General features: G+C 34.4%; 1 protein-coding gene and 1 pseudogene across 2 annotated transcripts; both read right to left on the reverse strand.

Moving 5' to 3' along the window:
- Positions 1–936: 936 nt before the first annotated feature.
- On the reverse strand, positions 937–2,382 carry LOC124834591 (RING-H2 finger protein ATL52-like; annotated as a pseudogene).
- A 1,845-nt stretch (positions 2,383–4,227) lies between these two features.
- On the reverse strand, positions 4,228–25,653 carry LOC124834590 (DNA replication ATP-dependent helicase/nuclease JHS1-like). 2 transcript variants are annotated; one of them, XM_088109765.1, is made up of 34 exons: positions 25,242–25,645; positions 24,876–25,043; positions 24,513–24,644; positions 23,394–23,462; positions 22,663–22,872; positions 22,509–22,562; positions 22,366–22,427; positions 22,100–22,232; positions 21,326–21,436; positions 21,066–21,162; positions 20,831–20,913; positions 20,166–20,231; positions 19,793–19,948; positions 19,592–19,647; positions 19,451–19,508; positions 19,156–19,266; positions 19,017–19,073; positions 18,334–18,468; positions 17,995–18,234; positions 10,381–10,455; positions 10,160–10,275; positions 9,983–10,055; positions 9,783–9,887; positions 9,502–9,669; positions 7,673–7,742; positions 7,436–7,587; positions 7,007–7,084; positions 6,831–6,923; positions 6,601–6,738; positions 5,911–5,950; positions 5,756–5,829; positions 5,040–5,189; positions 4,700–4,819; positions 4,228–4,528 (listed from the first exon to the last, which is right to left on the reverse strand). In XM_088109765.1, the coding sequence occupies exons 1-34, from the start codon at positions 25,584–25,586 to the stop codon at positions 4,370–4,372; spliced, it is 3,954 nt and encodes a 1,317-aa protein (XP_087965891.1). In that variant the 5' UTR covers positions 25,587–25,645; the 3' UTR covers positions 4,228–4,369. The 2 variants fall into 2 exon arrangements, 1 of the variants encoding a protein (XP_087965891.1); XR_015784992.1 differs by lacking the exons at positions 4,228–4,528; positions 4,700–4,819; positions 5,040–5,189; positions 5,756–5,829; positions 5,911–5,950 and having other exon boundaries at positions 6,831–6,916; positions 25,242–25,653.
- Between the last annotated feature and the right edge of the window lie 858 nt (positions 25,654–26,511).

Here is a 26,511-nt window from a genome sequence, read left to right on the forward strand (position 1 = left end):
TTCAATATATTCCATGAAATGTGAATTATCTTTCGAAATACCAAAAGAATGTTAAAAATTATTAAAACATCGATCCATAGATCCTTAGGTTTAAGCATTATGAATTATCGTAGTAGTTTATGATTCAATTTCAAAATTTAATAATAATCAATATAGCCCTATATTCAATTAAACTATAAAATCAAACCGATTCAGGAACCAAAAGGAAATATCATCCAAATTAATCTATAATATTCAACAAATTGAGCTATCAATTAATTACCTAAATTCATTTTCTAACTCCCATAAATGCAAATCATGATCATCATTTAACGAGTTTGGAGTTAATGAGAAAATAAAAAAATAAAATTTGATAATTGTGAAACAAAAATCAAACCCTTATAATTGTAATTGATTGAAGAGAGAAAAGGTTTTGACCTAAAACTTGAAAAGTCTAAAATGAAATCAGAAAACTTCATTCTGACTTCGTTCATACTACTCATACCTAACTTGAACCCCAAAAATACGAAATCAATTCTTTTAGTAAATTTCAAACTTTATTATTTTAATCATTAGAAATACATTTCTTAAAATTCTTAAATTTTAATTTGCTTACTCTAACAACTGATTTAAAAGCTTTAAATTTACCATGAGTGAATTATTCTCGTAATTTTCATAGTCCAAACACAAAAGCTATTATGATATGAACAACTTGAAAAGAAGAATAGTTGAGAAGAGAAACCAAAAGCTTCAAACAAAATCTTCAAGAACCAACTTATTTGTTGTATACGATGTAAGATGAGAGAGCTGAACGTTTTCTGGATGCTAAATTTAAACAGATTCCAAATGCTACCATTTCTTCTGATATTCATCAAGACAAGTACAGAGCAGAAGGAAGCTGAAATGCTAGTTCAACCACCATTTGTTATCAACTGTCTCAGATGCAGCTCAGACCAATTCAATTTTTAACTCAATCCATCTTATTTCTATTACTTAGAAATCAAGACCTCCAACAGTTTAAATACAACTTGCTGTTGGAAATATAAGTTTGATTACAAATGAAAAAGTAGAACATTAGTCTTTGATTCTAAAGACTGGTTTCCGAAATTGAAAAGAAGTTAATAGTGCACAATTATCTTTGTTTCCTTTCCGAAAGGAGATTCATCAAAGCTTGGCAAAAATGATCTACCAATATTCACAACTATACAGAAAGATGTAATGTAAGGACATTTAGAAGAAACTTGATACTTGTGGAGTTCCTCTTGGCTAAACCAACTCTCTGCAAGGATTTACATTTATGTGAAATTCACATCAACAATGATCTTGATGTTCAACAATTTCTGTTATATGATACAGATTTTACAGAGAACAGAATTTGGTACATACCATGAATTTGGAAGAACAGAATTCGTTCCCTCTCTCTCAATCTTGTGAACATAGATCTAAGTTCATCTACCCTTCAGTCTCATTGAAAGTGTGAGAATCAAAACTTAGCACCTTATGCTGCTGCTCGGAGCTCTGAACAACCACAACAAGAACATGGCTACTTCTATGCTGTTATTCCAAGGCATTAACAGTGAGTGTTGGTGGCGGTTCCATGGCAGGATTTGGGCAAACAATGGTGATGGTGGAACGGCACAAGGGGCAAGAGGCATGAGATTTGAGCCAAGGATCAATGCAAGGGAGATGAAACGCATGGTTGCATTTTGGCAACAATCTCAAACTCTCATTCTCTTCAAACTCACTCAAACAAACCGAACAATCATGAGCCTCCACCACCCCTTTGGTGTATTTGCAGACTGTGATGGATTTGATGAGAGCCTCATCCAAACCAGAGTTTGAGGAAGAAGAAACCTGACCCAGTTCACTGCTCCCATCTTCTTCTGGTGCAGAATCATTTGATTGCATGATGGTGCTGCGTCTGCAGAACCTTGAGATGATGGTGTAGTATGTGACCAATATGAAAGTGCTGGCTAATATTCCAATCACAGCAACTATGAGAGGAGAAAACTGAAATCCTGAAGGATCATCAGCATCAGCATTAGCACCAAAGAAGAGTGAAGGAGGAGGAGGGGAGTAGACTATGTAACACCACTGGGGGCAGTAGATGCTGCAGATTCCTTCAGAACAATCCTTTGGAGTCCATGGATATGGATTTGGATTGGAGTTTCTTGCAGAACCCATTTCTGTTACTTGCTCTGTGAATGAACCTAATCATTCATCCATGGAAGACTCAATCATTACCCATTTTTTGGATCTTACAAGAGAAGGAATCAGAATCAGAAGATGGGAAATTGAGAGAAAAGTAATTGAGAAGAAAAGCAAAGGTAGGTCATCACAATTTGCTTACTCATCTTATCTTCTTCACCTACTTTTTCATTCTACTTTCTTCTTTTTCTTCTCTACCATTACATTCTCAAAATGTATACCTATAATTATGCTATATAAAATTTATCAGATTATAATTAATGTCTTCAATCTTCATAATATATGAGTACATATAAGTACTTAAATATAAGTACAATTCATAATATGTAAATACATATAAATATTTTTCTATAAATTGATTTCAAATTTAAAATTTACTTTTTAACCATTTTCAAGATTATATTAGCATTTTAATTTTTTTTTTTCAAATTCGTTCCACCGTAATTTTAGTAGTGTAGGGAGTGTTTTATTTTAGGTGGTTGTACGATAATAAAACCATGTCAAGAAGCTGCAAAATTAATCGATAGTTTTGTCCATGTGACAACTTAATAATTGCTTCTAATTAATATATAAATGTTATAGTTAAATATTTTATAATTCAATCTAACCTTATCACATGGCTAGATCCCAATATTATTTATCAATTCTGCTACGTCGGTTTTTGTCGGCGGGGAAGATCGTTATTCTATGTACTCCACTCTCATAATGAATCTTAAAAAAAGGTTTAAAAATCTTAATTACACTAAAATAACTTTTTAATGTAACTTTATATAAAGAGAATGGTTTATATTGCCATGATTATTCATATCAAATTTTAGTATAGATAAATAAAAATGAATTTGAAAATATGCATTATTTGTGTTTTAATATATATAAACATGGTATTAAATAATTTTATATGAATATAAGTATATAGAGATCAATGGGGTATTTGTTAGTTAGTCGAAGTAGGCCATGTTTGTTGATCTATATATGTAGCTTTGAGTAGTCTTTAAGACATGGTTGGTATGATCACACTCAACATTTTCTATATATTTACATTAACTTGTCTTATATGTATGATATTTGTATATATTATCGATATTTTTTTTTCCTTTTTTATGATCCTGATTAGAAAAAATTGGAATGTCTTCACACCCACTATGAGAGGGACAGGGGTCTATTTATCAAATCCATATATTTTTTCAGGATGAATTTATTGTAAATTTAAATCACTTTCAATTGAAATTTCTTTAATCTAAATAACTCTTCAATCATTTTCCTTGACTTTTTTTTCCTTTCTCTTAATTTTCTTTTAGTCAGTCAACTTTTTCACTTCCTTTTTCTTCATTCAATTTCATCTCAATTCAAATCAAAACTTAATAAATGATGTTGGAAGACTATGGTGTATAAGCTTTAAGAGTTGAGATTTCATGTTCTCGGAAATTATTGAAAGAGTTAACTTGCTTCTTCTGTGGGTGGTATGGTCTTCTTTCTGATTTTATTAAGTTCGATTTCCATAAAAATAAATGTAATCTAAGTGTTGATATTGGTATAATCTGTATTTAGTTTATATTCAATTTTCTTTTTTATGATTGATACAACTTGAGATTACAATTTATAGTGATAAAACATTTTGTCAGCATATAGTAATAAAATTAGTTAACTTAGAAGGACTTGAAACAACAATAGAAGGTATATAGATTTACACTTGTTTAAACTATGTTAGGTTTACTTACGTTAGGATATAATAAGTACAAATTCATTGCGTAATAAAATATTTAACTTACAACACCTATTTACCGAAACATATAGAACTAGGTCAAAAACTGCTATAGCTTATATTAAACCAAACCACTTTTAAATTTATTCACTTTGTACTAAATTATAACTTAACTTGGCTCATGTTCTAAAATAAATGCTATTCATATTACAACATTCATATTATAATTTAAATGACATTCAAAGTGCACAATCAAATATATAAAATATACTATTTCATGTTTATCTTTTCCTAATTTTATACTTTTGGTTGCATTATTCGATTAGTAACCAATAATATTAATTTTGGAAAAGCAAAAATTGAAAATTGGAAAATGGTTTTGTACACTATATACATTTACATTTCTAAATCACATAATGGATGTGATTTGTATGATAATGCAATAACCTAAGAAAATATGAATAAAAGAATTTGCATTGATCATCTGAGTTGGGAACATCTCTTGAGCTCACCTTTTCGATATATATCCTTCTTAGACAAACTTAAAATTCCTGTTTGCTCCTCAACTTTGCTTATAAGAAGTTTAAGTAAAGGAACCTTTGATAGGGTTCTCCGAGACCCTACCATGATCAACTTTTTCTGTAAGAAAAAAGCAAGGCCAATACTTGTTCAGACAAAAACATGAATAATTTTATATAACCAAACCCCTACGTAGGTTGATTTACAAAGTTCTTGTTATGACAAAACATGGTGAAAATTGTTTGAGGGAAAAGTAAGAAACTGGAAAATGTTTGAGCACAAGAGAAGTACCTTAGCACGAGTAAGAGCCACGTTTATCCTGTGCCAGTCTCCAAGCAGAGAAGCAGCACAGCTTGTTGGGTTTTCAGTAGACCTTACAAAAGATAATAATATACAGTCCTTATCTCTACCCTGGAAAAAATACAAACAAGTGGCCATTTTATTGTGAGGAATGGGGATCTTTATCAGTGTAACGAGAGCAAAAAATTTAAATGAAATGATCAGAAGGAAACGCCAAAGTGATTCCTTAAATGTTAGAGAAATATTAAAGACTATTCGATTGTATGACTTAATTTTTGGAGCACAGATTCACAAGTCCTACATAATACTTTGATGCTTGCTTCAGCCTAACCTGGTATTTGTCAATCGTATGTATCTCCAAGGAAGTCAGTATCGCCAAGGAAGTCGTGCAATGGCGGATGACGTTTGCCTGTGAATTATATGGAGTAATAATGCCAATGTGTTCTTTTCCGATTCCATTTTTAACTAATTCCTTTGCAATCTGCAACATGAGTAAATGGAAAAAACTGATTTTATGGATATGAAACAGACAAATGACACGAATCTTTAAACAGTTAAGGAAGAAGGACCAAGGCAATTAACCCACCAAGTTCTTCAACTTTGGGGTTGTCATGTATACCGATATAATGTTCAAGTGTATTTTAACCAAACATAGAGCATTCATAAAGCAATAAGAAAATTTAACCAAATATAAAGACATAAAACCAATTGATAGCTAAAAAAAGGGACAATAAAGCTATTTTATCTGCTAGTATATCGTATAAAGAGAGTTTCGTCCTTAAAGCATAATCACTGAGTTTAATCACTATTAGTTAGGTAAACATACTCAGATGACATACGGGTTACCGTAATATAGGTTAATTATTTTGTTTTTGTTAATCAGAACTATCAATGAATCGATCATTTTGGAAGAAATTACTCCTTCACAATACAATCAATACCTATGGTCTAACAGTACAGACTACCAAGGCTAGGGCAGCTTGACATGAAAAACGTATGAATTTGCGCGTAAAAAACAAATTTATATCATCTTTGAAAATGACCTACCTCAGCAATTATTTGAGCTTCAATAGGGTTATTCACAACCTTCTGATCTCTTGCCTCTAAAGCCGGCAACTTGTCTATGATGAAAAAGTAAATGTAAGCAATCTCATTTACAATGAACTAGAGGATAAAGGATGTAAAGGAAAATATGTTCAAACCAGTATCAATAAATATCACAGGTCTTCGAGGATTCAAAACCTGCACATGGTTATGCAAAAAGAGACTTAAAAGACATAATTTAACTTATCCAAGCATAAACATTGTTATCGTATCTGTGACAGTGGCAATTTTTCCCTTAAAGATTGTTTATTTCACCCGCTCAAAATTTTATTAAAACTCAAACTTTACCCAGAATACATTAATAATACAGCTTAATATCTACATTACACTATGACTATTCAGTATCTATATTAAGACTGACAAATACAGCTCAGCATAATTTCCCAACCTAGAGACTATTTGACACTGACAACCAAAGGTTGATATCTGCGGAAATGAGTTTCTAAGACTTTTAATGAAACATTGAAGAAGAACTTCTAAATACTATTTTTCAATTTTAATTTTTCAAGGTGAATTACGTTGTATAGACAATGCTAATAACATACCTAGAATAAAAGAGACAATGCAAGAAGAAAATTACTGTTAACAAAAATAAATAAACCAACAAGCACAGAAAAAAGGAAACTGTCTTTTCTAAAGCGTACTATCCATTATAATAATTTTCAAGGAAGATCAAGCTCATATGAATAGATAGAACTAAGCAATAAAAGCAAAAATCCTCCATCTAGTAAGAATTCAGATAAAAACTTACTATAATATAGTAAGAATTCAGATAAAAAAAGCCTCACATGTTCTAGCCAAGGAAAGTCACAGCTTAAGTCTGAAAACTCAAGTTTTGCATTAGCTACCTCCACTGAACCACACCTCAATCTGTCACCATATATCAAGGCATTTGAAAGGTCCATGATGTCTTGACACATACGATACTGCATATACCAAATATGTCAAGCCACTAGACAATGGATCAAAAGGAACAAAACAGAAGATTCTAATCCAATATCCATTAGCCATAACATACCTGACTCTGTAAGGCTAAAATAGCCTGTGGATGGGCTTCTGAGAGCCTACAGAACAAACTTATCCCCATGCCATTCTCTCGGGCTTCTGTACTCTAGGAATTATCAGATAAAAAAATTCGTAAGATCATATTATAGAGTTTTGTACAAACAAAGAACAAATAGTTTAGGCACATACATTGACAAGTGGTGGCAGTTGATAATGATCCCCAACAAGTACAAACATTGAAGCAAACGTCAGAGGACCCAAGGACACCTGCAATGGCAATATTTACAGCATATTTTTTGTGAAAGCATACAACATAATTACATACACGTGAACAATTGTTTCCTTTCTCTCAACGCTTCCTTATGTCATGGTTTGTTTCAATTAAAATTGAGTTTTAAATGCATAGGGAGGAAAAGAGACAAAAAAGAATAAGACATGAATTGATACAAATTGAGGTGTATCATATTTACCGTTATTTATACTAATCAAATCATGGTAAGAGAAAGAAATAAAGAAATCAAAGAAAAAAATGATGAAACTAATCCAAGAGGACAATATAATTTACTTTATCTTGTGGAAAAAGTACTATAAAATATACGAAAGGAAAAATAAGCTTACTGGTAAGGTTGTCTGTCCAGCTTCATCCATAATGCATACATCAAACCTTGTGTTGGCAAGCAAGGGACTAGAAATGCCAAGACAAGTAACTGCGACAACTTTGACTTGTTCCAACCTTCTTTTGATATCTTCAACACCTTGTACACTCATTGCTGAAATAGAAACCACTGTCAAAAGATTTATTACAAATCTTATTATAATTCAAATAGGGAGCGTACAAGCAATAAATTGGCAAACCTGAGAGGCAGTGTTCTCTGACCACCTCATTCACTACTTCGTGTCTTCCAATTCGTACAAAATCAATCCCCTACATCAATATAAATTATAATGACATGCAATATATGACACCTAAAAGTAGACATTGAAGAATATACAGAAATAATAATCGTAATCATTTAGAAAGAAGAGAGGCACGCATCAGTAAAAATTAGTACACCATGCAGGACATCAATCAAATCAATTTAGTACAAGTTTTCATGCTGGGATTTAGTACAGCAGAATTCCCAAGTGAAGGGACGTGGCAGAAGGTACAGGTGCAGACGTAAAGTCACAGTAGATTAATTTTAAGAGATGTCACAAATCTCAAATTAGAGGAATCAACGAATTTGATTTGTTTTATTTTTAAAAAATGATCTCCATTGTTATTTATTTATTTGTTTCAACAAGGAAGACATTTAAGGTAATCTTTCTGTTGAAGCAGTATTTTCACTGCTGAAAAATACATGAAAGTTTCTATATATCTAGGTTTACCAAAAAGTGACACTAAGAAATTTCAAATTTAAGAGGACCAAACAGAGGCAAGCCTCAAGGTTCTTGAAAAACCTTCGAAACTCCTCTAAAACAAACTGAACCAGTTTAAGATGGTTTTCATTCCCTTTGTTTCTTAGTAGTCAATCTGCAGGACACCAGAATAACCTTGTCCTTTCCTAGGCTAAAGAAAATAAAGCGATCCACAAATTGAAAAGTTTATCAACTACAAAAGTTTCTAAAAGGGTTTCAGAAAATGCTTCAGAGGTTAAAGTAGAAGAAGAATTGCAATCTAAAGAAAACTGAGCACACGATTGAAAAATTGCAAAACTATTGATTGACGATTCAAGAGAAGATAAAGGATGTGCCGTTTATCAGGACAAGAACTATGACAATATTTTGGAAGAGGAAAGCAAGGAACATTAAGAGGGATAGAAATTAACCTATTCTGTCTAATTTTAGCTCTGTAGTTTTTATTGATGTTGTTAGAGTTCTTATGTAATGTTATGCTAATTTTATAGGGCCTCGCAAATTTTATTTCACAGAATGCGTTTCATATTTTGTTATCATTATATATGTCATTAGTTTATTATTTATTTTCCACATTGACTAAAAATAAAGACAATTTACAGTATATAACTGAATACAAACCTCACCTTACAAGTTGCTTTTTAAAAAAATAAATTAGACTTAAATTTGAGTTCTTAACATTTATTACATTTACTAGAATTATTCATGTATAACACACATTTGTTAATTCATCCACTATGTTTCTTCAAAGTGCCCATAACACCATCCACAATATCATATGGCGTAGTTTTGGCCTTACGTAGACCACAATCTAGATTGAAAATTGAACTTCAAAAGTAAGAGGAGGATGTTTGGTGGAAGCTACAATGGAGGACAAAGAACGGTGGTTAGGATAATGTGTTTCACTCTTACACATGTTTGCGGAGCTTCAGATAGAGTACATAGTAAAGTTACACAATGAGAAAAAAAAAAGTTGGTGATTCATGTTGCATTAAGTTCAGGTGTTTAGTTCGTTTTAAGTTTTAACCAGTCCTAGAGAGGTTGAGTGCACTCTGACCTAAATCCAAACTGTCAAAAACCTCTAGTGATCTCCATTTTACTTTGTTATACTTTTCTAAGCAATTTGTTATACTTTTCTAAGCAATCTATCTTCTTCAGACTTATGGACTATTGAGAATAGCTGACAGTGGACAATTTAAATAAATGGTGTGGATTCTTATCCAGCAGCATGGAGCCATATTCAATTAGATGATATAATCCAAGATATTATAATATGCGGACATGGATACCTGTGCTTTTAATTTGATGAGTAAATTATCAACAGCAGAATTTGTATAGGCAGTAAGCAAAATGGATGTTCCTCTAATCAACAAGGCTTTCACGGCATGGACCAATGTGGACGTTTTCCCTGTTCCAGGCATCCCTAATATAAGTGCATAATCTTTTGCTGTAAGTATCTGAAAATCAATAACAAAGCATAGTCACAGAAAAATCATTTTAGTGATAAACTAAATCAACTTGCACACTAAACCTAGAAAAGGAAGTCAAGAAATTATTGCTTCATGCGGACCTTGAGAATTGCTCTACGTTGGTCATAATTCAAACTCTTCTCTGAGCAAACATAGGATATCGCAGGATCCTGGCTAAGTATAGATCCACTGTCAAATCTAGGAGCCTAGAGCCAGAAGACATCAACACAGGAAAAGATGAAGTTGTTAGTCATACAGAAATATAGTACCTAATTCAAACAGCATATAGCAAGTAATCCACCTCAAGGTCAACAATCATCCGCCGCAAATGAGCACTTCGATCATTTTGTAGAAAGAGTTGTACAAGATTAAACCTACAAGAAAAATGCATAAATAATCATATACTGAAATAACTTTCAATAACATAACACAATTTGCAAATTAAATTTGTGAATGAAGCGGCAGTCAGAGAAGATACCGCATAGTTGCAAAGGAAGTCACAGATTCATCCTTGTCAATTCTCCAAACCTGCTGAATGAGATCATTTACACTGGAAGAACTCCTGGGGATTCGTAATCGCTTTGAAAAGGAAACCTAAAGGAATTTGACAAAGTAAATAATTTGACAAGACATAGCTTTCCAACCAAGGATTGTGATGATAAGGCAATACACGAAAGAAACAATTAATAAAATACTCACAGATACATGATTTGGACTAATATCGGATATCACCCCTTTAGCAATAATTTGATGGCTAGATTGATTACGCAGTATCTAAGAAGTAAACAAAAGATAGTTATAATTAAAAGATAATAGTACATATCAATAACAAAATAAGATGCATAACACAACCCAAAGGCAGTTCTTAAAATATCCATTTGCTGGTAGGAAACAACATTCTCTCCTGAGTAGTACTACTTGTGTTAGATGATAAGATGTGTGTTTCTGTTATTTGGGCTTAGTCTATTATGTATTAAGGGCATTGGCCCATATCTTACAATATAAATAAACTACCCTATGTGTATGCTAAACACACAAGGGATATTCTCTCCCAATCTTCTCTATTTCTCATATGCTCAATGGTGATTTGCATGAAGAAATTTATATGGAGCAACCGCCTGGCTTTGTTGCTCAGGGGGAGTCATCTGGATTGGTATGTCGTCTTCGCAAATCCTTATATGGCCTAAAACAGTCTCCTCGGGCCTGGTTTGGTAAATTCAGTTGTGTTGTTCAACAATTTGGTATGTCTCGCAGTGAAGCGGATCATTCAGTGTTCTATCGCCACTCGAGTGCTGGATGTATCTACTTAATAGTGTATGTCGATGATATTGTTCTCACAGGAAGCGACTATCTTGGCATCTCTCAGATGAAACAACACCTTTGTCATCATTTTCAAACCAAAGATCTTGGCAAACTCCGGTACTTTTTGGGTATTGAAGTAGCACAATCCAATGATGGTATTGTCATATCTCAGAGGAAGTATGCGTTAGACATCTTGGAGGAAACAGGGTTAATGAACTGTAAATCTGTTGAGACACCTATGGACCCTAACATCAAACTCCTACCAAATCAGGGGGAGCCTTTCTCAGATCCTGAACGGTACAGAAGACTAGTTGGTAAATTAAACTATCTTACTGTTACGCGTCCTGACATTTCTTTCGCAGTTAGTGTGGTGAGTCAATTTCTAAACTCCCCATGTGAAGACCATTGGGATGCAGTTGTTCGCATACTGAAGTATATTAAAAGATCACCTGGAAAAGGTTTGCTATATGGCCCTAACAACGATACAAAAATTGTTTGTTATTCAGATGCTGATTGGGCTGGTTCCCCTTCTGATAGGAGGTCTACTTCTGGATATTGTGTCTCTATTGGTAGCAACCTGATATCTTGGAAAAGTAAGAAGCAGAGTGTTGTGGCAAGGTCTAGTGCAGAAGCAGAATATAGAGCTATGGCATCAGCTACTTGCGAGCTTGTGTGGCTTAAACAATTGCTTAGTGAATTGAAATTTGGAGATGTCACTCACATGATACTTATATGTGATAATCAAGCTGCTCTCCATATCAGCTCTAACCCTGTCTTCCATGAGAGAACCAAACACATTGAAGTTGATTGTCATTTCATTCGAGAAAAAATCATATCCGGAGATATCAAGACTGAGTTTGTTAACTCAAGCAACCAGTTGGCAGACATATTCACTAAGTCCTTACGAGGACCTAGAATTGATTATCTTTGTAACAAGCTTGGAACATATGATTTATATGCTCCAGCTTGAGGGGGAGTGTTAGATGATAAGATGTGTGTTTCTGTTATTTGGGCTTAGTCTATTATGTATTAAGGGCATTGGCCCATATCTTACAATATAAATAAACTACCCTATGTGTATGCTAAACACACAAGGGATATTCTCTCCCAATCTTCTCTATTTCTCATAACTTGCATGACTGACTTAAGGACTAAGTCAAATAAAATGTCTAGTGGATTGTCTAGAATGCAAAGCCAATTTCTAATTTTTGTAAAAATATAACAGTGAAAATAAACAGGCAATCACAACTAAGTTTTGTATGATATAAAGTTGCTATAAGCATTGCCAAGAACCCAGTTATTTAAGATAGAAACTAAGCATGTGGAAATTGAACAATTTAATAAGAGAAGATTGACCATGGTGATAAAGAACTAAGAAAGAAGGAAGCTTGAGACTACATTTGGAATTAAATAGTAGATTAGGAATTGTATAGTATATTGAATTGGGCCTTTGCTCGGAGTATTTTAATTTTTTCTATGTTTTATGTAATTAGAACCTCTTATTGGGCATTATTTCTTTGTAGGCTTCTTAGATAGTTTGTTGGACCATTAGGTCTATTCAGTAAGATGGAGTTAGTAGTCTTAGGTCCCCAATATAAGTAGTCATTTTAATTTTGTGATTGAGATTGTTAGGTTCTTTAATCAAGAACCTAATGGAAACTCAATTCTCTTCACTCAACACAACACAACGATGCTGTAAAGGTTCTTTATTCACAAAACAATCAAAGATACAATGCAAAGAGCTTAACCTCTCCCGATCAGGACAACACGTTCCTGACAAACAATAGTATTTACTTCGCTAACCCCTCAAAGCTACCCTTACAGCCCTTATATACAAACCTCCTAACTACCCATTCTAACTGCCTTGGCAGTTAGGTTGTGTACCGGTCTATGTACCGGTTTTCCTTCTATTATATACAAGTAATGGCCTAACAGAGATTCTATCATTTCTAAAGAAACTTTGTTTATTTTCTTGCAAACTACTCTTGATTTGTATTTTTGAATGTTCGAATTCAATGTAGCATATCTTTGTTTCAACTTGTCAATCATTTTAGGATTGCAGTGTTGTTCCATACATTGGTTACCCAAATCCATTTGTTGTTGGTTTTCCTCATTTTTATTCCTTGTACTATAGTGATAGGTTCCTGATCTGGGAACCTAATCAAGAACTCACTTCTCACCGCAAAACACAAAGAAAAGAATGAAACTGAGTGTTATTCACAGAAAGAATGTTCTGTACAATCTGGATACAGAGGCTTAACCCTCTTCAAAGGTCAATACCTGTCAACAATGATCTCTCCAAAAGTCCCCTCCCTAGACAACCCTTTCCCTATTTAAAGACTCCTCCTAAACTGAACATAACACCCCACCAGGACAGTTATCCTACCCCTGCTTCCTAACTGTCCAAACAGACCCCTAAACCCCTCTAACAACTATATTTTATTATTGTCTTCCCTTCCTTCTAAGGCCCACATTCATATCCTATCATATAGTGACTGATGTAATAGATACAAGATGAAACTCAAGATTGGATCTATTATTAGCATCAATCACAATTCAACAAGGAATCAAAAACACAAAAAAAGGAAAGAATAGAATTAAGAAATGTGAAGAACAATGTCAAGACTCTAAAAAAATGGATAAGTTGAAAGAAAGATTTGACACTTGGACTTAGGAAATACAAATATAAGAATCAAGAGTAGTTCCTAAGTGTTAAGAAATAAACTTTAAGCTTAACTCAACCCCACAAAACCGGCTTGTAAGGTGAGGATTGCACTCACTTATATACTCTAAATTGGTCTTATCTTTAGTCGATGTGGGACTTTCAATACACCCTCCGCATGCCAAGTTATATACATCTTGTGACATTAATAGGTAATCCGATAACGGCATGATAGCAGGTGGAACAATATGTCCAACAAATAACAAATCTTGCTACGATAGAGTTAGACATAAAGTCCACTTCTTAACATGGTATTAGAGCTTGAAAGAGGAGAAAGAGACAAGTTCAGCGCAGTTGACCGCTATCTAAATGATACGATCCTATCTAAGAAAGTGTACACTCTTTTTTGTATTTGATTTATCTCGAAGTATAAACAAAGTAAATCAAAGAAGAATGCAGAAATAAGACAAAGATGAAGATGTCACTATCTAGCTTATTAATGAGTCAATGAAAATTCACCATAAAAATCTCAATCTTTGATAAGAACAGTGTTCTACGACAAGAGCCAAGAAAATCCTCTCAATGAATTCAAAATCCAAATATTGACAATCAAAACCTTTAGGCGCTTTGAGTTAGGATTAATCTCTCTTGTGTCTAAAACACACATAGGGTAATATATTTATAATAAAGAATGATACAAGTATATATGGCAACCAAACATAAATATGGTAAATAGGTGATTGTGTTAAAAACAATATCTACCAATATCAAACAATAGCAAAGGTCAACGATTCTGTTACGTACCTGAGTACGTAAACTAGCCAAATACAACCTTTCACACTCTCTCACACGTAATAGAACAATAAACGAATAACAATGGATGAATGGATCTCTTTTATTGATGGTAATATCTGAATAAACAAGGGTAAACAATAATTGGGAGCATAACCTCCTTCAATTACTTTGAGAGCATAACCTCCCTCACAAGACAATAATGTCTGTCACAAAACTCAATAATCAAAAGCCTGTCTTTAACCCTTGACTCTAACCTTATTTATATTAATTATTTCCCGCCCATCTCTTATTAAATATTCCTCTAGAATATATCTGCATTTAATATAAATATCCTTATATTTAATATAAATATCCCTATATTTAATATAAATATCTCTCCGTATATTATCCTAGCATATATCCTTAATTATAAATATCTTACATTGAATATTTCCCTAAATATATATTTATTTACTCTAATTAACTTATACTATATTTATTTACTCTAATTAACTTATACTAAATATTCTCTCTGCTCATATACTTTCCAACCCTTATTATTACCCCTACCTTAGATCGTAACATTACTCCCCGCTGCAAAACAACCTTGTCCCCAAGGTTGGATTGGGGAGCTTGATCTCATGGCTCCTCATCAATTCAAGTCTGGAGGTTTGGGTGGTGGAAATTCTTCGTCATCCTCTGCATATATCAGGACTCTCAAACTCCTATCCGGACAACGGTGCGCAGGACCGAACCGCTCGCCGCATCTAAAGCACCTTCCTTCTTTCCTACGTTTTTCATATTCCTCATAAGGTAGATCCCTCACGTTTATTTCCTTTCGTCCGGTCCCCACATTCTCCGTGATGTCCGCTCAGCTCTCCACGGCAGTTACCATTCGGCCTTGGTTCGGGCGACTGACTCCAGTCGCGTATCCACCCCGTTCGGTTTTTCTCCAGATTGATTCTTGATCACACTTCCGCTCCCAGCCTTCACGCCCCCTTGGAACTCTTCCACGTCCTTTGACAGTCTCATAACGTCCATCAACTCCCGCGGATCAAGTAATCTGAGTTGATTACGGATCCCCTCCTGCAATCCTGCCATAAAGTACCCCATCAGTTGTGCTTCGGGCATTGTTTCTGTTTGGCCGACCAAGAGTTCAAATTCTTGGATGTATTCTTCCACGGTTCCTGATTGTTTACAGGCCGCCAGTCTCTCGAAGATGGTTCCCCGGTTTCTTCCTCCAAAACGGATCACCATTGACTCTTTTAATCCTGCCCACGAACGGTTCCTGGCCTTCTCCCTCCAGAATCTGAACCAGTGTCCCGCGACTCCCTCCATGCTGATATAGGCTAGGCGCAACTTTTCTTCCTCCGACACTCCTTGTAGCTCAAAGAATTTGTCCGCTCTATTGATCCAATTCAAAGGATCGCTTCCTTCGAAGATGGGTAAGTCTACCCTTCTCCTCCAATACGGTTGCTCCTCTCGGTGTCCACCATCTAGCCTGCTGCCATCTCTCTCGTCCTCCTCATTCCTTCTCCCGTTGACAGACCCCTGACTTCCATCAGGATTTCCCTCATGTCGTCGACCTCGCTCTCCCATCACCTTCACCAGTTCCTGGACTGCTGCCTCCAGTCCTCCCATGGAGATTTCTATGAGCTCTAATCTTCCTTCAATGACATTCACTCTTCCCTCCATGATGATCCGGCAGGTCGGACCAATTGTTACGTACCTGAGTACGTAAACTAGCCAAATACAACCTTTCACACTCTCTCACACGTAATAGAACAATAAACGAATAACAATGGATGAATGGATCTCTTTTATTGATGGTAATATCTGAATAAACAAGGGTAAACAATAATTGAGAGCATAACCTCCTCCAATTACTTTGAGAGCATAACCTCCCTCACAAGACAATAATTTCTGTCACAAAACTCAATAATCAAAAGCCTGTCTTTAACCTTGGACTCTAACCTTATTTATATTAATTATTTCCCGCCCATCTTTTATTAAATATTCCTCTAGAATATATCTGCATTTAATATAAATATCCTTATATTTAATATTTAATATAAATATCCCTATATTTAATATAAATATCTCTCCGTATATTATCCTAGCATATATCCTTAATTATAAATATCTTATATTGAATATTTTCCTAAATATATATTTATTTACTCTAATTAACTTATACTAAATATTCTCTCTGCTCGTATACTTTCCAACCCTTATTATTACCCCTACCTTAGATCGTAACAGATTCCCTGAGAACCTAGAGAGTTTCTCTGAAAAACATAAAGTTTCCTTTACAAAAGGGTTAAAACTTCTTAAACAAGCCAACACATGGCTACTAATAATATGTACCTAAAACTACTAGGCTCATTTAACTAATTAGGCTTAATGGTCCAACAAGTTATCTTAAAAGTTAACTTAATAAATAAAAGCCGAGAGATGCTAATTACACAAAGATAGAAACAATTAGAAAAAGCCCAACAAAGACCAAATACAATAATTTATAAATCCTAATCTATTATTTATCTCCAAATGTAGCCTAAAGCCTCCTTTTATGTACCTTCATGCATCCAAACTACAAACATTTTAAGTAAAGCTCTTCTAAGGCCAAGTTATAAGATTGTTGAAGATCTCACATGGACAAAAATAGCATGTTAAAGATCTTATGACTAGAGATATAACTAAATTATAATACATTTAAATGGGAGCAAACCTTACCCTATAAACCAATTTTGTAAGGTTGAATTATGTTTAAAATCCACTTTCTAAGGGAACATTAGATTCAATTGATAGACATTTATCACCCAACTTGAGGGGAAATGTCATTCATAGAGCCTCAATTTTGGGAAATTCATTCCAACCTTAATTTTAGGAGATTGATTGAGATTCACAACATCAATAGAATTTTCCATTTGATGATGTACCTTTATACATTATTTCGGTCTTCAGTTTGTTGCCAACTAAATGAGAATATATCTTCGGAATTTTGGGCATAAATTAACGTACAACTATTCATCTAATCCATATTTTATATCTACAACATGTAATCAATTATTCATTATGGAATGAACTTGTTCTGCAACACTTTTATGAAAATTGTGATGTGATTGATCTAATTCTGCTAAATAAAACTGATGATTAATGATTGTGAGGAGTGGAAAATGGGAGAAACTGGGAACCTAAATGACAAATTTGATCAACCAACCAAAGCATTTTTGGGTTTGTCAGTGACACACTTATCCGATTTTATAGCGATGATTCATAGTACATGGCTTACCTAGATGTATTTTGTTTATATAATATTTATCCACTCTTGGGTTCTAATTATATATTGTATACATATAAACTATAACCAACTAATTATGGATATTTCTTTTCTAATTGTTTCCTAAACAGACTTGGGACTTTGGAATCCCTTGGGTGCATTCTTCACTACAAAAGCTTTTGTGGGAATTATATCTTCCATACCACATTGCAAACTTTACCTTGATTTTGTTAAACAACCAGATATCACAACTACAGCCAATTATTTCCAAATAGTAATAGGAAAGTATACATACCACATGATCTCCACTTCGAAGTGTGGAATCTAAATCATTTTTCAATGAGACACTAGAAGACATATCGGAAACTTCATAGAGGTTAGAAGAAGAATCTTGTTGTATGAAACGATAAGTGAATTGATTATCTTTAAGGGATTTCTCAAGAGGTATTCCTAGTGAGTCAAGAACAATAGAAGAAAGACCACTACTGTTTGAACTCTTTGAACTATGTGATTGCCAGACCTCTTTCCTTAAAATCTGAAACAATAAAGGAGAGAAGTAAAAAAGAAGACTTTTTAAACTTGTAAATTGATTAAAATAAATTTCAAGGAAAAAACAAAAGCACAGAATTCAAACCTCAGTCTCTTTAGCTTCTAAGTCAATCAATCGATCCCATTGGCGGAGAAACTTAGAATGCGAAGAAGTCATGTAATTAGTTAGAGAATCAAAATCTTCTCCCAACCCACTGCTCTCTGTGCTTCCACCATTTGCCTAAAGCATTTTATAGTTGTGACACAAGAAATAGACATGTTACCCAGAATAGATTGTTACAAAAATTAAGCAATAACATTATGATAAACTTCAAAAAATTATTGTTTGAGATCTTTCTAATATCCTCATTACTATAGTAGATATCATATTATATAACATTGTGCAGAAACAAATCAATGACATCTATATGAACATAACACAAGATGAAAACACTATTTTCAGTAATAATGATCAGAAAGAAAAATAATGCAGCAATTAACATTAGTGTACTGGGAGAATTGGTTAAACTAACAGTAATCTTACAGGGTTCTTAAATACAGAAGTAAACATGCAATTGCAAAAAAAAAAAGCTTCTAATATATGTGTAGAAATCAGAAGAAAAAATAATCAATCTTAGTCACCTATGGTCCTATCCATTGAGAACATATCTAAGTAAAAGATGATTTTGAACCTTAAAATCACCAGCAGAAACAACCATAATAGGGTCTATATTAGAAGAGGTAACTGTTTGCAAAGATTCTGCACTTTTTAAGGTAAAGAAGAAGTACCTTGTGATAAATGCTACAAACATTAAGATGGCGACAACCTCTGCAAATGCTAGGACTCTACAATCAGCAAATGAAGGCTTGTAATGCCAATACAATGAACTTGTTAAAAATACTTTATAAAATTATGGAAAACTAGTACCTGTAACATTGGAGGCAGTTGCTGCAGAGTCAACGCCTTAAGAATATAACTTGCTAGTTCATTTCGTTGCATTATTAGCCCAGTTAAGTCAGATCTTTGAACCACGATGCCCTTTGTAAATAAAAAATAAAACAATTGAAGTTTATTTCCACATAAATAATCAGAATATTGGCTCCATTAATCTAGGAAACAGCTGGATATGGACCTTTCTATTATTGGCTCAATATCCAACAACAATATTACCTTCTCTTAGCAGAAATAAAAATAACTGATAACTTAAAGGAACGGATTTTACCTGTGTTTGATCAGATTGGAGATAATATAGAAGACCAGAATCAACAGTTGTCTGATACCTATTAACATAATCAGGACAAAATAAACAAAATTTCAGAAATTTTTTCTACATACTGTTAGAAATTAATAGTTTGGTTTGCACCTTTCAGACATCAAGAGAGTGTACAAAATTACTTGGGCACTGTGCTCAACTGATGACTGCAGATATGAAATGGAAGAGTTGCAAGTGAAAAATACCACAAGTAGGTATCATAAAATATTTCTAGTGCTTGTAATGTGTTCATTGGAGTACCTATCTGATTCACTTTTTATTGACTGAATTTAAGTGAGGACCACAACTTGCCTGGCTATTTGGTGTTTTTCCAGTCTTGAACTCTACTGGCATGATCTTTTCCTCTTGTTCATCCCTTTGTGATTGAATTTTCACTCTGACTGAAGCATCAATCATCCCTTTTAATCCATATTTTGGAGCCCACACCATCTCTTCAATATCAATTACCTAAAACATTAATTATGAATACTAAGTTTAAGAGAAACAAAAGGGCACAACAACGACCAAATCAAAAAAATAGTTGCATATTTGTGGACAAATAAGCAATTCATCATTAAAAGCTAAAGTGCTCCCCCAAAACTTGTTAAGCTATTACAACTGTGCATCATCTACAAAATGTATATTCCCTGGCTAAACATTCTTTGGAGAATAGATTGGAGCTTGCCTCAGATATGCCAACATTCTTTGGTCCATTATCAAATCCAAATTTGACATTCGGGTCTTTTCTTTCCTGCCAAAACACTAAGTCATCAGTCACAATACTCAATGAATAAGAACTAGAGCAATAGGTGACAGGTTTAATATTTTCTAGTATTCCTACTAAGTCATCAGTCACAATACTCAATGAATAAGAACTAGAGCAATAGGTGACAAGTTTAATATTTTCTAGTATTCCTTATGTAGTTTTGGGATATGGTACAAGAGCATTGTTCAGTTGATTCATTTGGAGATCACCTTTCCTAAAAATTAATAAAACTTCCCCTTTTGTTTGATAGGTATTAGATCCTACCGAAGCTAGGGTCAAAACAACCTAAACTTCCCTTCTACCCTTTCTTTCCAACAAGAGAATATTCTTTCCCAAACATTGAACACCACAAATCTAATTAGCACGACATCTAAGATATAATGTAAATTATTTCTATAAATGCTATACCTATCGAGATTGCCACATATCATCAATCTAAAAATACATATTCTAGAAAAGCTACAAAGAGACAATATGGCCTTGAAGTATCAGTTACATTTGAAAACAGCAAAGGAAACACATCTATGACAAAAGATAACAATAAATAAAGTTTCAGAAAAAAAGAATAAAATTTTTTTATGTACCTCCATATTTTTAAACCGTATGATCCAACTTAGTAATCTAGGAATAGCATCTCTCATAGTTTTGCGAATGTCATTCTCATTTACTGCAACGTACATATGCAAAAGAAATGATACAGAGTCAATATTCAACAAGTTATATTGGAGAAAAACTTTTGTTGGTGAAGTTCCAAACTTTAAATGTGAGATGTGTACATACAAATTTAAATGTCATACATATAAAGACACAATACCACACCTCCACATGCATACAAACTTTCAATGTTTTTCTGTAATACCACTTCTGCATAATCTTCCATGAAATTTACTGTAGGATGGTCATTTGTTAGCCCAGCCTGCACCAACATACCACACCGCAACACAAGATAAAATTTTGAAGAATAAATTTAAAAAGAAAAAAGAAACAAAATGTTACAGTATGATTCAACAAAATGAGACCATGTGTGTGTATGTATGTATTTTACATTGTCTTATGGGGTACGGATGAATTTTAGAGACCTGGAAAATTTGGTGCAGCATTGTTCCAGCTAATGCTGCAGTTGAGTAATCATTGTTTTTCAGCCTCTCGTCTAAGACAGTTCTCCTTGGGCAGCTAAAACTGGAAGCAACCTGGAATGATGTATCATGTTAGAAGTAAACATCCACAAAAACACACATAAATATAGGTCATAGAATACATTGAATTGCATATAAGGGCATTTACCACTCAACAGCCTGAAAAGTGTCCATTTCCTTACATTTCAAAGTCATGAATGGTGAAACATGATTAAATTTTTCAACTAAAAAATAAATTGAGCAAATTTTATGAGACTATAAGACTTGCACTCGACATATGTGGTTCAACCACCAGTTTTAAGGCATTAATGTGTGAAAAATATTAAAACAATAGTTTGCAGGAGTGCAGGTTGATGTAAACATCTTTGTCAGAACTCCCCCTTTCAGTATGCACTATCTTACAATTCTATTTACTAATAACATCACTTTATTTTCTGCTTCGTTTCAATAGCATGCTTAAGTTACTAATAAAAAGCTATGAGGGACTTCAAAGTGGAAAATGTGCAAACAATACTAAATACATCCAACACTATCTTTGAATGTCTACAGAAGCACAGAAATAAGTGATGTAAACAACAGTAACCCTGCTCAGTTAGAAAAACTGAAACAAATAAACCTTTTAACATTGCCATGGCAAATCTATATCATATTTCCCACAGTAAATCAAGGTTAAAGTCTGAAGCCACAAACGGAAATGAGAGAGTAATAGAAAACTACCCGCGTTCCAGACATTAGAATATCTGGGTGTACAATCAAAAAGTTTTTATCACGATCAATATCACAATTCCCCCCTTCATCAAATTGTCCGATTACATGCACAGTATCTCCAGGTGAAATTACACAACAAGACCTGGGATCATTTATTTAGAAGAGGAATTAGAAATGCTAGAAATATTATAAATAGCAAGTGAAAAACCGACAGTAATAATTATAAGATAGGTACTCTGATATAAGCTTAAGTACACTGAAGCACACCAGCTTACCACTCATTCCATAGGTTTACAGCCCGCTCTTCCCCAGTTTGTTCATTTAGCAAACGTAGCACCTGGAAAACAATGGACCAACTCGTATTATTTGTCAGATTCACAGAAGCAGTAAGAAAATACATCAATGATCCTCACAACACCTTGTATGATGAGCATTGAGCAGCAGATGAATCAGCAGACCTAAGTTCAGATACCTAAATTAGAAAGTAAATAGTAATAACCCCATGAGTATTTGTTTTCTTTTCTTTTTGTGAACCCAAAATCCATTACAAAAGCTTAGTTCCAAAATTATACCTCTAAAACCAAATAATTAGAATTGGAGAAGACATCAACACCCTCTTTAGGTAAATGTGATTTGGTCATTTCTACTGCAGGTCTGACTTTGACAGGGAGCTCGTAAGCTTGACTTTGAGGTACTTTAAAGGAATAAGTGTTGCTATTGCAAACTGGAGCATCATCAATAGCAATGGCATCTTCAACTTGATCTAGGAGTTCAAGCAATGCCTATAAAAGTGAACATTCAAATTAATAAGTGGCTTCCAAAGTGCTGAAGTTTAAGCATTTCACAGAATGACAAGTAAAATGCCAAAAGACTCCTCCATGAAACAAAAAACGTGCCAATGATTCAGACTTCAGAGGGGTCTTTTTCATAGTAATACGGGAAACATTTTATTAAACTAGTTTTCATTGACTGTTAATAAAAATATAGTAGCTCATTGTACAACTTTAGTAGCACAAGGTTGACAAGTTCAAACTTATAAATGCATGAAAATGTGCTAAAGCAATTGATTGTGGCTTTGCCATCCGTTCTTTTCAGGTTCCAGTTTCTCTCTCCAACTCTAAGCAAGGTTTTAATCATGCCTAATGGTTTCGGATACCATTCTCTAGAACTATGTTTCAGTCATGTTAAAACTTATATTATGCTCACTTTTATTCCAAAATTAAATAATTTTTTTCTTCTCAATCCAAAACTTTCTTTCATATCTGCTTTACCAAAAGGTATAAGAGACCAGACCTAACCTAACCTTTTTGTTCTGTCTTAGCAAAGGCCGGTCGCACGGTCTCTTGTGTTCAATATCCTTGCTCCGCTGCACCTGCAAGAAACAAACACAGAAGAAACTCAAACGAAGTAGTCATTTGATTCACAAGAAGAATACAACAAATATCCACGAGCATCAGTCAATCAATGAAAAGGATCATTAAGCACCCATTTCATTCAAAACAAAATTCCATGAACAACAGTAAAAAGGGGTGACTTTCCAAAAATTCTGCAAGAGTGCATTGGAATAACTAGAAATAAAGGCAGTGTGATGTGGGATCACCATAAATAAGATTTAGGAACTTGGCTATTTTGTTGATATGCATAAAAATTGTGTTCAGTCTCCAATCAGAAACCTGTGTTTTCTATCCCAAAGTAGAAATTGCTACAAGACCCAGTAAAAGGGTTCAGCCTTACACAGCATCATGTGTAAAAACAGTGAAGCACAGCATCTGATATGGCCAAAGTTCTCAAGGATGCCAGTAGCAATTCAAATGTCACTCAAACAATTCATAAAACGAAACCCTAACTCCACTAAATTTTTTTGTAAAAATAAACTAAAATTAGCACAACAAAAACTCTGCAGGTAGCTAACACAGCTTTTCCACATCAATACTAAAGGACAGACTAAAAGCAATCATGCCAAAACCTTAGAGAGAGTGATAGAAAGAGAGGGACGATGATGAAAAGGCTCAGAGGGATGTGACTGGAATTAAAACACCTACAACTACCGAAAGCCTCCGTGTTTCTCCTTCATATCCCTATTTTATCCGTCCTAAAATATTTAACTGTTATTTTTTCTAAAAATAATCCAAACATTCCCAACATGAAATTCCCGAGAAACTAAAAGCTCCCTTCTTATTACACACCTCTTAAGGAAAGGACGACAACAACTTTAAACGGAATCAACAATTTCAGAATTACAGCATACCACCACCCAATCCCCATACCTGTGCAACATGGTTCTCACCTGAACGAAACCAATACTATAATTCAAACCACAAAATGGAAACTCCCGTTGTACAAAACAAAATTCCAAGACCATTACTCGATCAAGGAAAACGAACATGTAAGCACCCAGATTTGTACACAAGAAATCAACCACCTTGTCAGGCCGATAAGACAGAGACGGTGGAGTTCTGAAGGGACTCTGTCCGATCACATCAAGGGCCAAGTTTATCCTTTTGAAGCTCAACGGCACCTTGGGAGTTGGCGAAGCAACCTTATCCAGACAAGTCTGCACCACAATCAAATTCATTCACTAACATTGATAATTAGAGCATGGTAACAAGTAGCAACATACTCCTTGGCACACTCTGATTAAGACACTCAATTATGGGTTGAAATATAAAACTTCAACCCACCAAAAAATTTGATTTTCAATAACTTTCGGCCAACATAAAAGTGTGTTGCAAGCATTTCTCACATCAATAAATGTCAAATTAAAAGGAACAGAGAGAAAATTTGCCTCCTTGCCACTGTCATTGCGAATTGCCGACAAGTTTAGTTTGGAAGAGGCAGCCAACGCTTTGATCACTTCAGGCGTGTGTTTGGAAACAGCCAGAAGCCTCTCATTCACGGGAGATATTTTCCAGGTGACCTCGTTGACGGCGTCGTCCTGGCTCTGCTTCACTAACTGAATTCATACAATGTAGTTAATTTCCGAAGAAATCCAGAAAAAAAAAAACGGTCACTGGAATCATGCTAGAATCCGTTTGGATGCAAATTAGAAGAATTTTTGGGAACTCTATATTTCCAACAGATAAGCTCTCAAAAGTAATTTTAGCTTATATCCAAACAAACCCTTAATTGGCTACTTAGTTAGCTGTGCTACCATTCCAGGGGAGAAGTTGAAACGCGTCTGCGAAGACACTTCGTCGGGTTGCTGTGGCGAATTGATGGTGGAGGTGGTGGTGGAGGTGGCGACAGCGGTGCTGGTGGAGGTGGCGACAGCAGTGCTGGTGGAGGTGGTGGCGGCGGCAGTGCTGATAGATGTGGCGGTGGCGGCAGTGCTGGTAGAGGTGGCGGTGGCGGCAGTTCTGGTGGAGGTGGCGGTGGCGGCGGTGGTGGTGGTGTGGGGTTGAAGGTGGTGGTATTTCTGAGAGGCGAGATCGAAGAAGTGCTGGATGCCGAACTTGGAAGGTTGCTCGGTATTGAGTTTCTTCTTCTTGGGAGGCATTTTCCGATTACTGTGATCAATGAATGGATGCGAAGGTAGGGCTTCGGCTTCTTCTTCAGCCCGAGAAAAGACACGTTTTTTTTAGTATGTTTTGCTTTGCGTTTTTTCCCGCCTCGATTACACATCTGTGTGATTACGAGATTGTCCTTTGGACTTCTTTCTTTCCCTCCCAAATGTTTGGGCTTGATGTTGGGCTTTCTCTTTTGTTAACGGCTATACTATGGGGTATTGCTTCCTGCACTCTATCAAAGTTATAAAATACCATAGTTAACCTTTTACATTGTTTACTTTAATTTTCCGGTAGTTATGACAAACGTAATTTATTTCCTTATGCTGTTTAAATCATTTCCGGAATAAATTTTCCGGTTTTACATTTTCTTCTACCGTAATCGAATTTTCAGACTGTGTTCCCATACCAAAATATGGAAATCCTTTCCAGATTCCGATTTCCGGCAACAAAATATATTTTCTTTCCTTTCTCAATGTTTAATTTGAAAAACTTCAGATTACTAAATTCATAAAGAAAAAAAAATGTTTGTTTAAAATTATGAAAAACTCTCTAAATATCTTGTCCTGAAATTTTTATCTTGGAAATCTTATTTCGAAAAACTTCTGGGATATTTTCATAATAGTATGACAGGTAGGATGATCATTTTCATATATTTGTGTTGCGGGCAGTAATTATGGGAGGGTAAGAAGAAAAACCGATAAAAGTTGTTGTAAAAAAAATCAAAGTTAATGAATTATTAGAGTGCTTGCTTGCTTCCTATTACAAATTAGTAATAATAAGAGAAACGTATAATCAGAACAACTAACTGATATCTAAGCACGCCTTGTGTACGTAAAATACATTAAGAAATTATCTTTTTAATAAGTATTTTATATTGACGACAAAAATTTTAAGTAGTTTTCAAAACTTCTTATC

Source organism: Vigna umbellata, chromosome 3, assembly GCF_029865625.1.
Source record: "Vigna umbellata cultivar VRB3 chromosome 3, Vumbellata_1.0, whole genome shotgun sequence".
Lineage (NCBI taxonomy): Eukaryota > Viridiplantae > Streptophyta > Magnoliopsida > Fabales > Fabaceae > Vigna > Vigna umbellata.

What these genes read in the sequence shown, in the direction of transcription:
- LOC124834590 (XM_088109765.1), bottom strand. Translation starts at nt 25,586, where the DNA reads ATGCCTCCCAAGAAGAAGAAACTCAATACCGAGCAACCTTCCAAGTTC. An exon ending in GCAATGACAGTGGCAAGGAG is followed by an intron (nt 24,645 to 24,875) that starts GCAAATTTTCTC and finishes ATTGTGGTGCAG; the next exon opens with ACTTGTCTGGATAAGGTTGC. An exon ending in CTCAATGCTCATCATACAAG is followed by an intron (nt 22,428 to 22,508) that starts GTGTTGTGAGGA and finishes ATTGTTTTCCAG; the next exon opens with GTGCTACGTTTGCTAAATGA.